The following is a 15,248-nucleotide window of genomic DNA, read 5'->3' as shown; positions in this document are numbered from 1 at the left end:
ATTACAGAAAAAAATGTAATAAAAACCACAACACAGCGTATACAATTTGGTAGCCTTATATAGCGATTTCTTTCAGACATTAATGGCGTATAAAACCCAAATTTATAATCACAAAATACATACTATACAGAATGAACACAATAAAATAAATATGATATAATAGGAATACATATTATCCCATACATATAATATATACATACTTAATAATGTTATATAAAATAAACTATGTTAAATCCTTAACAAAAAATGAAGATTAAACAAAACAATAGAGAAGTGAGCTACTGGACGGCAAAAGACTGAGACAAAAAGTGATTTTTAACAAGTCTTCGAAAAATGTTTTCGGATTTAATCAGCCCTGGCATGCAATTGGTGGCATATGTTTGACGACGTCCCAATGGCGCAACGGTGAGCGCTGTGAATATAAGTCGGAGGTCCTGGGTTCGATTCTCGGCAAGGGCGGTAGGAGGCTTTGGCCGTGGCTAGCCACCATCCTACCGACTAAAACGTGCCGCTAAGCGATTTAGTGTTCTGGCGCGTTGTCGCGTAGGGTACTACCATACTCCCTAAAAGATAAGCCAGTTACCATCTCAGACTGCATCATCACTTACCATCAGGTGAGATTGCAGTCTAATATAAGATGTGCTAATTTAAAAAAAAAATGTAGGATAAAAATCAGAATTAGCGGAATACAAATAGTTGCACCCTCTAATTTATTGTCAGTTAACTAATCTATGCCCGCGAAGGTAGCGAAGAAGCGGCGCGGGCAGTACATCGGGCATTCCGAACCAAATCGCCTGTTGGAGAAAGTAAACTCTACTAATATAGCCTTTTACGAACCTATTAACAACAAATTAAACCCTATACCCTAGCTATAAGGTTGAAAGTGTAAAGTGAGGGGTAAATACAAAGTCATCTATGGTCGGCAATACAGGTGATTGCATCGTATACCTACCGCGCAGTAGGCTGCCTGGGTTCAAGATTTCTTTGCATAGTAAAACATCCAGTTTGAACTTCGAAGTAAGTATTCACCAGGTCCTTGGGAAAAAATCTTAATATCATCATCAACCCACTGCTGGGCACGGGTCTCTTATGCCTGATGCCGTCCACGACGCTGGTCCAGTACGGATTGGTGGACTCCACACACCTTTGAGAACATTATGTACAACTCTCAGGCAAGCGGTGATAGCCAAGTGGGTAGGACGAATCCCATCACGCACTTAAAATAAGTTACGTGAGTATTAAGTTTTTAAAATATCACTTGCTTCAACGGTGAAGGAAAACATCGTGAGAAAACCGGCAATATTTGTATAGGAATTCGTATATAACAGATAATAAAACATTAACCTATCGTCTAAGTGTTTTTACCTTTGTTTACCTTATATATTTATGGAAAAACAAACTATTTTATAATTTAAATGAAATACAAAAATGCCTCTTCATAAATAAAAACTTCTCACCACAATTGTGGCCCCACTCCGGAATTTACCCCAGACTCTCGTGATCCGCAGTCGAGCAAGCCTACCACTAGACCGATGAGGTAGTTTATTAATACTGTATGTCTAAAGATGTAATACATACAGTGAGAGATACAGATAAAGAGATAACTGCGGAACGTTGATAGAAAAGACATCAACGAGTGTCTTGCTTAGAATTAAATTTTAAGGAAAGCATATGTTGCTTTATATTATTTGAATAGTTGTTTTCTCTCTCTCTCTATCCAATTGTCTTAAATACAGATTCATAGAGATTATACTCTATGAATCTGTATTTAAGACGCTGTTCAGTGACTTTATATGGGTTTCATCAATTAAACACGTACAGGATCTTTGCTTAAAATTTCGAAATACATTTTTTTAAAGCTTGGAATCTCTTCCTGAATTGTTTTTTATATAATCATATGAGTGTAATTTTATAACATTTTAACTTGAATCATCTTAGGTGGTACACCAATTCGTTTAAAATATGGTCAAAAATAACTTATCTATTTTTCGATATGAGGAATGAATGAATGAATGAATACACTTTTATTGTACACCACATAAACATAAGAAATTAAAAGTAAAAAAATTAACAAAAAGTATACAATTTGGCGGCCTTATCGCTACATAGCGATCTCTTCCAGACAACCAAAATTAAAAACAGCTCAAGAAGAGAGGTAGGTGGTGCATTTAACTGTACTGTGTTGCAATAAACATGCATAAACCTATATATACAAATATAATATATACATATAATATAAATATTTTATGTAATTTTAACCTCATTTTGCAGTATTCAAAACCTCCGATGTGTTTGAGTGTGCAGTTGAGATGCCGGTGTGAGAATCACCTGATTAAAATCCGCTAGCAATCTAATGATTTAAGTAAGTTTGCATGTACAAAATTAACTGCACTTGAAAATGTAAAGACATACTAATGGAATGGTTGCATTTTCTAAAGGAAAAGAGAGAAGGAGGTAAATGGAAATCACAATTGAATTGATCAAGTTACATTTATTTGTAAGCATAAATACAATTGTAAATTTTTTATTTTTTACAATGCACTTCAAGCCTTAAACGGAACGCCTCAGAGCGAGGTAACGCATGAGTCATGTTTTTTCGTACGTGCAGCCGTCTCCATCGAATTATAAGACGTTGTCACGTCAAAAAGTAGCATATTTTACTCTCCGTCTTTTCTACTAACACAATGCCAAAAACCAAGTCGATTGGTCACTGAGTTATGGCTTGAAGGAAGGGCAAACAAACAAGCACAGTTTTCATTTATAATATTAAAATAATGATTAACATTCCGTAATCCTTATGAATGCGAAAGTGTGTTTATTTATTTGTTTGCTTGTCTTTTCTTTAACCTACACTTAAACAACGTGTTTTTTGCCACAGAGCTAGTTAAAATGACGGAGAGTCCCTAAAGTAGGTTTATGCCAGGAAAACCAAGGTTTGCAAGAACCACAGTAAACGCGGGCAATAGCTAGTTATGTACAAAGTAAAATTTTGCAACACATAAAGAATTATTTTCTTTCTAAAACAGATAATCACTGACCTGGACTAAATTATACTTAAGATTTAAAAAAGCTAATTAAAACAGAAAAGATGCGTAACCGAGCCACCGCTTTCCGAAAACCAGTGCAGCGCTGGGTGGCTGCGTGACCGATCCATTAGATAACGCGATTAACTGAAGAAACACGAAGGAGATAATCCTAAAATAATCCATACTACTATAAGCGTAATACTTAAAATTTTATTAAATGCTATAAATGCGAACCACACCAAAAAGAAACAGTAAGTTTTAAAAACCATTTATAAATTAACATAGGATGTAATGGCGACCTTATCACTGATATCCTAGTGGATAGGGCTTCGGCTTTTAGAGGGTACCGAGTTCTATCCCCGGCACGCACCTATTATAACTTTATTGAGTTATGTGCGTTTTTAACTTATTGAGTTATGTGGGTTTTTAATTTAAGCAATTAAAGGAGGCAAAGGGGTGATAGCGCATTGGGTACGAGCCCGACTTCACTTTCGGGGAGGGTGAGTTCGAATCCCAGCTCTCACCTCTACCTTTCTAAGCTATGTGCGTTTTACGTAATTAAAATATCATGAATACCAATCCGCAATTGGCCAAATTGGAGCACCGAGCTCTGTGATGTAATTACATAAAAAAATGTGTAGTGAGATGATGGCGATAAATACATTCGTAGTCTCCGTCAGTACAGTACTCCGTCCTTTCAACTAACTCTAGAGGACACTGGCAGGGTGATAACGTATCGCACGACAGCCTTCCGACAGGCGTAAATCTCGCGAGCACGGCTGTCAAACGTCACTTTTGTATATTTTTGGTATGCAAAAGTACCCTGCCGTACTCTGTAGTGGACGCCTATCAGAACCTCATTAGATCTGCACCTGGTAGGATTTTGCTCCTAATAAAGTCGTAGTTACATTGTTAGCATAATATATACTTTAGCATTTTAGCACTCATTTAGCAATTTGGCTAACGTATTCAAAATATGGCCCCTATAATAAATAACAAATTACCGAGAGAACTAGCAGATTATATTACTAAAGCAAAAACTTAAGAAAATTCTAATTAAATACTTAGTAGAAATAAGAATATATATAGAATGATACAATAATAAAAAATAGGAAAAACATGTGACATAAAAATACTAAAATAATTGACTTAATTTTATTGTTATTTGGATTACAATTATACATTTTGTTTCCATAATGTGATTTTGTATTTATTATTTAAACATTTTGCATGCCTATTGTCTATACCTACTGAAACTCTAAAACACCTTGTGTAAAATATTTCTGCAATATAAAGAATTTGAAGTTTAATTTACGAGTATGTCTGGTGGAAGATTCGGGCCTACCGGCAAATATGTGATGATAAAAAATTATAATAATGATAAAAAATGATACTTAGTGATTTAGCGTTCAATATATGATATGATGATAATAAATACTAAACGATGGGTTTAATATAACTGCCGTACTCTTTACAGGTTAGCCAGTCATCACCTACCAACATGAGCGATTGCAGTGTAGGGCTAACTTGTAGTCGAATATTATATTTCTTTAAAAGTTATATAAGGTAACTTTCTTACGAGAAAACCGACGTACAATTGTACGCTAATACTATGCTAAGACAAAATAGACAATTATAATAATAAAGAAGGTATAATCTTTATATGTATATTTCTTGTTTGCGTGTGTATGTCACTGAACTCCTCCTTAACGGCTGGACCGATTTGAATGATTTTTTTGGTATGCGTTTGGGTGGTACCCTGGATGATTTAAATTCACAAATCAGCCCGACAGATGGCGCAGGGGTCCGTTAGTATTTAAATATCAATAAAATATTTTACAAACTGTATGAGTATAGGTCTGAGTCTACAAGTTTAAAATAAGAAAAAAATAGCAAAAAAATAGTTGTGATTACTTATTCATTTTTTTATTATTTACATAAATTATTACTTATTTAATATCTTATGACTACTTAATATTGATAACATAAAGTTTTATGTACCTTAATTTTATAAAAAGCAAAGTAACAACGCGATGTATTTGCTCGATTACTTTTGTATGGAGATACGGTTGGCAAGACCAACTTAAACTTTAACTTATGTTTACTTGAAACGAATCACAGTGCATTGCTATATTGAGGTTATTTATTGATTTTGGATATTTTTCCTTGAGATCCATCCATATAGTAATCCAGAAAAAAAGTAACTTAACGACTACAACATGATCATAAGCCTTTTAACGTCACAGAGCTAGGCATAGGCCACTTCTCTGATAGAAATAGACCCACCACGCTGCTCCAACGCGAGGTGGTGGGCGTTAACAATTATTTTCACTTGTAAGTGATAATAGGCCTGGCCAAACAGCTTAACGTGCTCTTCGAGGAGCGGGACTGCACAGTGGACATAACTATTTTCATAACTATGTGAATAGTGAACAGAATTATTCACCAAAAAAAAATCAATACCTATCAAATCTTCGCCCGACCCGGGAATCAAATCCAAGACCCTGTGTTCCATAGATGAACGTGCTGACCATTAGACCAACGAGGTAATTGGTTACTAGAACAATGACCACTCTCTAAAGTGCGGCCAATATATCTGCCGATCAAATGTAATCAAACAAATGACAGGTCATGAACATTTCAGATGAGTTTAGATTAGGTCGTTTTAGTAATTTAGAGGAAAACAACATATGTATTTTGTTTTAAATTTCTACAAGCAGAAATAAATTAAAATTTATGCAAATTTTTGCGGAAGACTAAAATGTTTTTTATCCCTTCACTTAGCGAACGGTCATTTGTTTGTTCGCATTTAGTCCGCGGATAAATTGGCAGCTTTTTAGTTTAATAAGTAACGTACGTACGTTAAATCTCTTACAAAAAATTTATATAACTAATGTAGTTATATGTATAATTAATAACTAAATAGTCGGCAAAAGGTAAAACTAACTAAAAACTACGCTGGCGCCGCCATTTGCTGGTGGTGTATAGAATTTAGTTCGTGCTGCGGTAGCGCCTTGTGTTTCCGTTTTGGCTCCAAAATATCTGTGCCCCAAGTCCACTGTAAAAAAAGATATTCGGAATTAGTACTTACCCATAGCATAAGTACATAAAAAAAATAAAGAAGGCAACTGGCGCAGTGCGCAGCGACCCTGCTTTCTCAATCAAAGGACATGGGTTCTTTAATATATTTGTTCAAATTTTGATGTTCAACAATGTTTAATTGTATAAAATGCAACCAGCGGCTAGGGCTCCAGAGTGAGGAACTTCCAACAATACGCGCCGTTTTAAAACTGCTCCGTTATAAAAAACCAAGCGTAATGTCCTCCCGGAAGGTCGAAAAAACAATAAAGAAGACGTATTTTACGTACAATGAGAACAGCGAACGTCATCCCAAGGAAGTAGCCCGCCAGTACATCGCTCCAGTGGTGCTTGTAGTCGGACACGCGGGAGAGTGCCGTGAACCAGCTCAGCATCACGGCCGCGAACTGCAGAGAATGGCGGAGTACACGGGTACCTCGCCAGACCATCCTCTTTTCTAGGTAGAGCTGTAATATTCCACAGTCACAGTCAAATTCTTTATTCAAAAAGTCATCTATAGATGGCGTACATTACATAAAAGAAATATAAAGTATTTAAAAGCCTAGTGGTTAGAGCTTCGGACTCCAGGGGATTATTATAATCAATTATCCATGTATTTGCAACAGTATACATTCAGTACCGTATATAAAAAATAAACCGTGAAAACTGCTTTAGTAAAAACTTACTTGTTTTGTAATAGTCAGCCCCTCGATCTGTTAGTTGCAAAATTTTATTAATGCATGTTCCAGCGGTTAGTGCCTAAATACACACGTAAAAACCTACTCTACATATTATTGAGTGTGTCTGTGTTCGTGTGTGACTGGTGGGTGTGTGAAACGCGGGCAACACCTTGTAACTTTTAATAAGCCTCTATATATTTACTGTGCTAATAATTCAACAGATTGTATTACTTACAGCCAAATAAAACATAGTGAAGGCTGACCAAGCAGAGTGGCCGCTAAGGAAGGACATGTGCATGTCAATGAACTTGTCCGTCTGGTCGCCCATGCACTGGTACTCGTGGGCTTGGACGTAGCGCTTCTGCCACTCGGGCAGGCTGCAGTCGACTGATGGTTTACATAGCTGAAGAGAAAGCATACGTTTTAACACACGTTGGACTTTAGTGACCAATTGAGGAGTCATTTTCGAGTGTTAAACTCTGTATCGCCAAAGTAAAAATCTACCTAATGTCACTCAGTTCAGAATCGCAAATCCAGTACTTTGATTTTAGTTTTACAAACGTTATGTCAAAAGCCCGAGCTAAAGAATTGTAGGCTACTTCGAGCTATAACAAAATGCAAATGGAATACTTACTTGCAAGTAAGTATTCCATCCTCGAAAACGAATCCTAGATTGAGAGCGAGCAAATATTGTACTAAGGCTACAGGATTCGCATTAGTACCAAAGCTTTTTATTGGAATCGGATTTTTTCTTTCAAGTTTTTGCTAGATGTTTAGAAGTTACAGTCGTCTAGTTTGATGTTTTCGGACCGAAGGATCAGAGTATGATCCCGGCTATGAACATCATCATCATCGCTAACCTATCCCGGTCTCCTGCAGGGTACCGGTTTACTCAGAATGAGAATGACTAAGCCGTAATCTAATACACTGTCAAGTGCAGAAGGGTAGACTTCACACGCCATTGGGAACATTAAGGAAAATTCTCAGGAATACAGCCTGTTGTAAAATGTTATCATCACATCGCTATCTAGCACAAGGCACGGGTCTCCTCCCACAATGAGAAGGGGTTAAGGCCGTAGTCCACCACACCGGCACAGTGCGAATTGGTGGACTCCACACTGTGAGAACATTATGTAGAACTCTCAGGTATACAGGTTTCCTCACAATGTTTTCTTTCACCGTTGAAGCAAGTGATGTTTTAATTGCTTAAAACACACATAACTTAGAAAAGTTAGAGGTGCGTGCTGGTTTTTGAACTCGGCCCCCCGAAAGTGAAGTCGAAGTCCTACTCACTGGGCTATCACCGCTACACAAATAAAATGTTATAATAGCCTTTAAAGACCGTCCGCCTGCATTTGGAAAGGCTTAGGATTCATGTATATTGCATATAGAACTTACTACGAAGGACAGTCTACTCTTGTATCTGTTTAACGGCAACTGTTAAACGTTACTATAATATATAATTTATCGTGCTAGTTAGTCTCAAACTTACATCAAAGAAATGCGGCCTTGGTCTTCCAATAACGTTTTTGGCGACGTTAGTCGTGAGTTCTATGAAGCAGGTGCCGAAGGCGAACGAAGCGAGGGGGCAATAGAAGCCACGTAGCCATGCTGGAATACATATACTCAGGATGCGTTGATCGTCCACTTCCTTGCGGAGGAGCACCCATTCGCAGAGGAAGAACTAAAAACAGCAAACATATGTAAGTCCTTCTTTTTTAACCCCCAACGCAAACCGACGCGACGCGGTGTTATACGTTGGACGCTCGCGTGTGTGTGTGTGTGTGTGTGTGTGTGTGTGTGTGTGTGTGTGTGTGTGTGTGTGTGTGTGCGTGTGTGTGTGTTGTGTGTGTCGGTCTGTGTCATCGTAATTCCCGAACGGATTGATGAAAATCTGTTCAAGATGGCCGCCACCACAATATGGCGGATTACATATTATTTTCACACTCCCTCAGCATGGGTATGAAATAAGAGGTCTTGACTTGTTTAATTAAACTTTTGTAAAATTTAAACTTAGATATTATCTGATTGTGGAAGCCGTAAAATCCTACTTAATGTACCCGAATTTCTTTGACCGTTGCTAATTTCTTGCGTAAATCACTGACCAGTTATATCTTTTCCAAATAGTGGTTCTGGCTAAAGCCATGGAACATACAGACAGAAACTATTTCGACGCAAGTTTTTGATCTAGGTAGACTTTGCAAAGATACCCTATAGCATATTAGCTTGACACTGCTGGAGAATGGAAAAACAATTTCTGCGTGGAAAATGTGAATATTATATAACTACTAGTACCAGGAATGTAGGTATATAAAGGAGATCACATTGCTGACCTGTGATACCACATTTATAACTATTGAATTTTATGATAGGTACATTTGAATACTGTTATAATATTATTATCATTTCCTATAGATAATTACAATATATAGCATCACTGATCTCTATGACTATGAATTATATGAATAGACGAATAAACTACAAATTGAAGTGTTTAAACTGATATTTGACGGCCGATTAGCGCAGTTTGCAGCGACCCTGCTTTTTAAGCCCAAGGCCGTGGGTTCGATTCCCACTACTGGAAAATATTTGTGTGATGAGCATAAATGTTTTTCAGTGTCTGGGTGTTTTTATGTATTAGTCTAAGTATTTATATATTTATTTCATAAAAATATTCATCAGGCATCTTGGTACCCATAACACAAGCTACGCTTACTTTGGAGCTAGATGGCGATGTGTGTATTGTCGTAGTATATTTATTCATTTATTTTATTTATTTATTCATATTTTTTAATTTTTACGCCATTATGTTCGACTTTAAAAAAGCAAGTTCTTGTCTTTACAGTCGCTTTTTGTTAGTAGGTATACTTACTCCTTAAAAAAAGACTCTTTATCATCTTAATATTACTAATGCGCTCGTAGAGGTAATAGATAAAACTTACGCTTTTGCATGAGAAATATGCAGATTCTATCAAGAGGCGATGGAAACATCACTTCATGTCACCTATAATGTTACTGTACTATGTATATTGAGAAGCTTAAACCATTTCCAGTTAAGAAGAAGAAGGAGAAGTCTTTATTGCGCATACAAATATAAAGCTAGGTTAACAATATAAACGATAATACAAAATATACGCACAAAGGCTGCCTTATCGCTTAAAGCGATCTCCTTTAGACCACCCTTTGGTTGAAGAAACATGTTACATGAAACGGGATAGTGCAATACCCAAATTTGCAAATTATACACATTACATATACTTTACATTTTTTCAAACAATCACAAAATTACATAGATTTTAAAATATAAATAAAAATAGATTGGTAATGGTCGAAGGACTGATACTTCAAGCCGCAGGGGAACGCGTCTATATTTATAAAAAAATCTCAGATTAATCTACGTATAACAATATTATATTGTAGTTTTAATACCCGTCTCAGACGTCAGCGGTTTATGTAACCGATAGCATTTAAGTACTTTAGTAGGGTCGCCAGTAATCAGTGGCGTGCACTTCATACATTCACAAAAGCGTTGCCTACCCTAACGTTTTCCCATAACTGGCAATAGAGGAGTATTTTGACATTCTATGCCATTTTACTGCTTTATGGCCTGGTCCGAATTCCTGTGCACGCCACAGTGCCAGTAATGACATCTCTAAATTTTTAATACGCAATATTTTATAACAATTTTTAATTTTATTTATTTGTTAAATTTATTGGTGCTAAATAATGTAGGACGTAGAATTTTTACTTGCCAAGTTGTAGTTGTATGTGTTTTATTGTTTTATTATTATTAATAATCTTATACTTATCTTTAAACGAGCAACTCTTGTATCTATAATCTATAATTGGAATCTCGGAATCGGCTCCAACGATTTTCATGAAATTTAGTATACAGGGGTTTCGGGGGCGATAAATCCATCTAGTTAGGATTCATTTTTAGAAAATGTCATTTTATTTGTGTTTTCCGGTAATAACCGGTTTGGTGCAGACGAAGTTGCACGGGACAGCTAGTTTTATTTAAAGTTAGGATACAATTATAATCTGGGGTTTCAATTTAATCAGGTACTCCTTACGCACAAGTAGTACCAAGGCCTGCACAGATTTTTTACCCAAGCTAGGCATAAAACAAGACGATGGCATAAAATGGATACATCCTCATCTATAAAATATCCTCTATAACAAATAAAATGTTACGGTAGGCATTGCTTTTGTGCATATATAAAGTGCACTTCACTGAGTAGTACTAATGCGTAATGTGTTTTTAATCACTTTGTCTACTAGACTAGCACTAGCCAAGAAAAAGAGTGATTTCTCTTCAAATAGCAAGGTAGATACGTTAGCTTTAATCTTATTTTCTAATCAAGTTAATAGCAAATTATATTTGCATAAAAGGGAAATTCTTGTCTGGAGCCAGATTCTTTGTGGAAGCCATTTGCGGCTTATCATATTTTGGATAGAATCAAGTTTGTTTTGTAGCAGACAGTAGCGTGCATAGAGGGTATGCACAGGGTATGCAGATGATATAAAACGAACAAAATCTCCAGTACGAGTTATAAAATACTTAAGAATAGGCTTTGTAAGAGCCTACCCTAAGTGTTTATAACTGCATATGCACGCCACTGGCGTCAGACCATGATATCTAAAATGTATTAGCTTAATTTTGCTATTCACCGCGAAAACAGACAATTCTGTATGTAGTTTTGATATGTTTTTTTTATATTATAATAAATATATTAGGACAATACATACATCGCCATTGAGCCACAAAGTAGCTTGAGTTATGGGTACAAAGATTACTGATGAATATATTAATTAATAATATGCATAAATACTTATAATATACATATAAACACCCAGACACTTTAAAGCATTCAAGTTCATCACACAAACATTTTCCAGTTGTGGGAATCGAACCCACGGCGTCAGAAAGCAGAGTCGCTGCCCACTTTGCCAATCAGGCGTCATATGATCCATTTATATGGATATCTTAACTAATATGATGAATGCGAAAGTTTGTTTGTTTGTTTTTCTTTTACGCTACAACTAAAAACCGATCCACTTGATTTCCGGCATAAAGTAAATAAAAAGGACGGAGAGTAACATAGACATATAGTGTTTGTATGCAATGCCTGATTAAGCAAGCGCGGGGCCCTTAGCCAGTGGCGTGCATAGAGGGTATGCACAGGGTATGCGGATGTTATAAAATGAAGAAAATCTGCTAATTTAGCTGCTTTAATCTGCTGCTTGCGAATTTAGTTGTACGTACAAGATTTTCCTTACTATATGTACCTATAGTTATAGCACTTATATTAGCATTAACTTGTATTCTACTCACTGCAAGTATGGGCAGACCAAGCCCAAATATCCTGAGCATAGGCGTGGTCACTGTATCATTTCTGTAAGGGAACATGAGACTCTCGTCTCCGCAGAAGTATCCCCGCTCGAAGGGCACCCACAGGCTATTTGTAGCGTATATACACAGCACCACTGAAATATAATAGGTATTTTAATCAGACAGCCAGAAGAAGGAGAAAATTTCTAGGCGTTTTTAATTTTGTATTTTTTTTATTCCACTACAAGTTAGCCCTCGACTGTAATCTCACCCGGTAGTAAGTAATGATGCAGTCTAAGATGGTAGCGGGCTTACCTGTTAGGGAGTATGGTAGTCATACCCCTAATCATACCACTAAATCGCTTACCACGGCTAAAGTCTCCTGCCAGACAAGACGTATGTTTCTCGCACTAAGTTGTTTTTTAATTAATTGGGAGATGCTCGGTAGGTAGGTACATAATTAAATATATTGTTAGTTCTAATCAAGTTGTTTTTTCAATTACTTAAATAATATGTAAGATGATTTGGTTTAAAAAACAGTTTTTTTTAATAGACAATACAAACTACAAATCAAGAAATAAAGCTTTAACGATGGATATACCGATCACCTGACTTCAAAATAAGTTTAGAAATACATTTTTTTTCCTTCTTATTAACTCCTTGCCTTATTTTACCGGGTTATTTTACCAATCCCCAGGTTCTACTTTTTAGAATGTTTTTGTAAAACCACTATTTTTAATGTACAAAATCACGAATCATTAAATCAATAATAATATGAGAAATCGGGCACAAGTTTTTAATATATATATATATATTTAAAATATATTATATTATTTAATACTTTTGTGAAATCGCTTGATAATATCAATTATATATTATTATATCAATTCCTTGCTATACCTGTATTAGTTGTTTGAGATGTATAGTTTATTAATTGGTTATTTATCGCTTTGCGAAGTAAAAAAATACTTACGCGCTGATATCAAAAATACATCTACGAAAAACTTCCTAATCACACTCAATGACTCTTCACGCGACATACTGACCGTCCGTCGTTCAAAGCACTAACTGAATAAATAAATTAATTCCCGCGTTATATACGTGTAACTCAAGCCCATAGATAATATGTTTTATTGGTACAATTGTAATAAAGCACTATCTCAAATTAATAGTATTAAAAAAAAAAAAGAAACCGTCTTTAGTATGTCGTTGAAAGTTGAATAAATATATAAATAAATACAAAACAAACAATACTTTTAAATAAAAACCTCTATACCAAATCTATTATTCGCTACTTAGCGATAAGGCCGCCTTTTGTATCCTGCTTTATTCTTCATGTGTTTGTTCTTTTTTTTGTCTCGTTTTTCTGAGTGGTGTACAAATAAAGAGTATAAATAAATAAATAAAATAAATATTATTTCTTAGCTGTTTTAAAATCTATTCGTTACTTTTTAGTGTAAAGTTTAATTTAACCCTTAGCTTGAAAAAAATTGCGTTCTTTGAGTTAATGCTTTCTCTATGTTTACTTAAATGACCAATAATGTCGTTATATTTGTTTAAGGTAAAACTTTTCATATCGACGGAAGATTATAACTTAAACTATGTTGAAAGTTTTATCAAATAGGAAATCAAATGTTAATCAAAAAATACTTAATCAAATGTTAATACAATAAAATCATAAATAATTGTTAGATTAAAATTATCATGTTAGTAGTTTTTTTCACATTTCTGTAGTTTTAGTTTTAGTTTTCAATTAGTCTTCAAATTGAGGGTTTTGTAAATTTAGTCAACAACACATAGCTGTATTACTATATACTCGTATTTGCTTGTTAGTTTCTGAATGGGAATACTTTGGCTATTTGTTTCGTGAGTTGTTTTCATTCCAATTTTGAATCGTGTATCAAATTAAAAAAAAAACATAATGAAAAGATGAATGTATATTTAACTTGTGAATTTGAGAATGAATAAACGTATAAAGTTGAACATAACTATGAAAAAGAATAAATAATTATCATGAACTTTAACTAATAGAAAACAAAATTTTTTAAAGGTTATATAGGTTATTATATTTATGTATTATTGTCAGCGAACAGGGCCTATATAAAAACGCACAGACACAAAAAATAGTATTAGAAATTCGCTACATAAATATCAATCTAAAAAATATCAATGTAAAGAATAAGTTAAATTAATGAATTAAATCAATATGGAAAATAAATTTTGGTGAATTATAGTTTCATCATTGTCGTCATAATTAATTAAAGGTTTATGTACACGTAGCAACTACGTAGAGTATAGGGGGTGGGTCTTTGATATAATAGCACTTACATCCAGATATTAAAAATATGTCAACGAAGAATTTTTTAAGTATCCGCATAGAGTCTTCACGCGACATCTTGTCTGTCTGTATTCAAAGCACTAACTGCAGTGTATGTGTTCATTCTAACCTCTCTACATATATATATATACACCAGAGAATAGATAACGCAGGGAAGGAAAATCCTTTACGTACAACTAAATTATATTTATCGGCAATAGGAAATCATAACATCTTGTTTGTTTTGATTTGTGCATTTGATTGTATTATTATGGTGTACATACGAGTATTTATTATTATGAAATGAGATTGATATTACGTTGAGCTTTTGAGATAACTGTGGGCAGATTTCGCCGTTCGCTTTGAAACCATTCCAATAAAACCAAGTGTTTAGACTTCTAAATTCAAGCTGAGTTTATATTGCTTGAAGGCGTTTAGATTAGACGGAGAAACGGGCCTTTGGCTAGTCTATTTAAGGGCATAAAAGCTTTTGGGTAAGAATATATAATGCATTGTTTTAGGTAAAATGTTTTGTAAGTTTCATTGTTCTATTCGTTAGTCTTCGTAACATTCCAACGACTGGCGTAATTTTGATCTCAGAACAATGAATGAGATGCGAATGCCGTTTTAGTAAAATCAAAGTCAAAGTCAAAAATATCTTTATTCAAGTCGACCCATAGGTGGCACTTTTGATGCGTACATTACATGGGAATTACACGGTAGTGAGATGATGGCGATAACCGTATTCGCAAACTTAAAACTAAAGCTGCAAGGTTTCCAAACGCGTAATAGTAATTTAAACGCGTAAAAGTAAA

General features: G+C 35.0%; 1 protein-coding gene across 2 annotated transcripts; it reads right to left on the bottom strand.

Annotated features, from left to right (window-relative positions):
* Window positions 1-5,126: 5,126 nt before the first annotated feature.
* LOC120633193 (putative phosphatidate phosphatase) lies at window positions 5,127-14,529 on the bottom strand. 2 transcript variants are annotated; one of them, XM_039903331.1, is made up of 6 exons: window positions 14,445-14,529; window positions 12,120-12,271; window positions 8,277-8,468; window positions 7,020-7,187; window positions 6,395-6,571; window positions 5,127-6,084 (listed from the first exon to the last, which is right to left on the bottom strand). In XM_039903331.1, the coding sequence occupies exons 1-6, from the start codon at window positions 14,509-14,511 to the stop codon at window positions 5,980-5,982; spliced, it is 861 nt and encodes a 286-aa protein (XP_039759265.1). In that variant the 5' UTR covers window positions 14,512-14,529; the 3' UTR covers window positions 5,127-5,979. The 2 variants fall into 2 exon arrangements, with proteins under 2 accessions (XP_039759265.1, XP_039759266.1); XM_039903332.1 differs by lacking the exon at window positions 14,445-14,529 and adding an exon at window positions 13,090-13,164.
* Window positions 14,530-15,248: the final 719 nt, after the last annotated feature.

This window comes from Pararge aegeria, chromosome 21 (genome assembly GCF_905163445.1).
Source record: "Pararge aegeria chromosome 21, ilParAegt1.1, whole genome shotgun sequence".
NCBI lineage: Eukaryota > Metazoa > Arthropoda > Insecta > Lepidoptera > Nymphalidae > Pararge > Pararge aegeria.
This window is presented reverse-complemented; position numbering and strand designations above follow the sequence as displayed.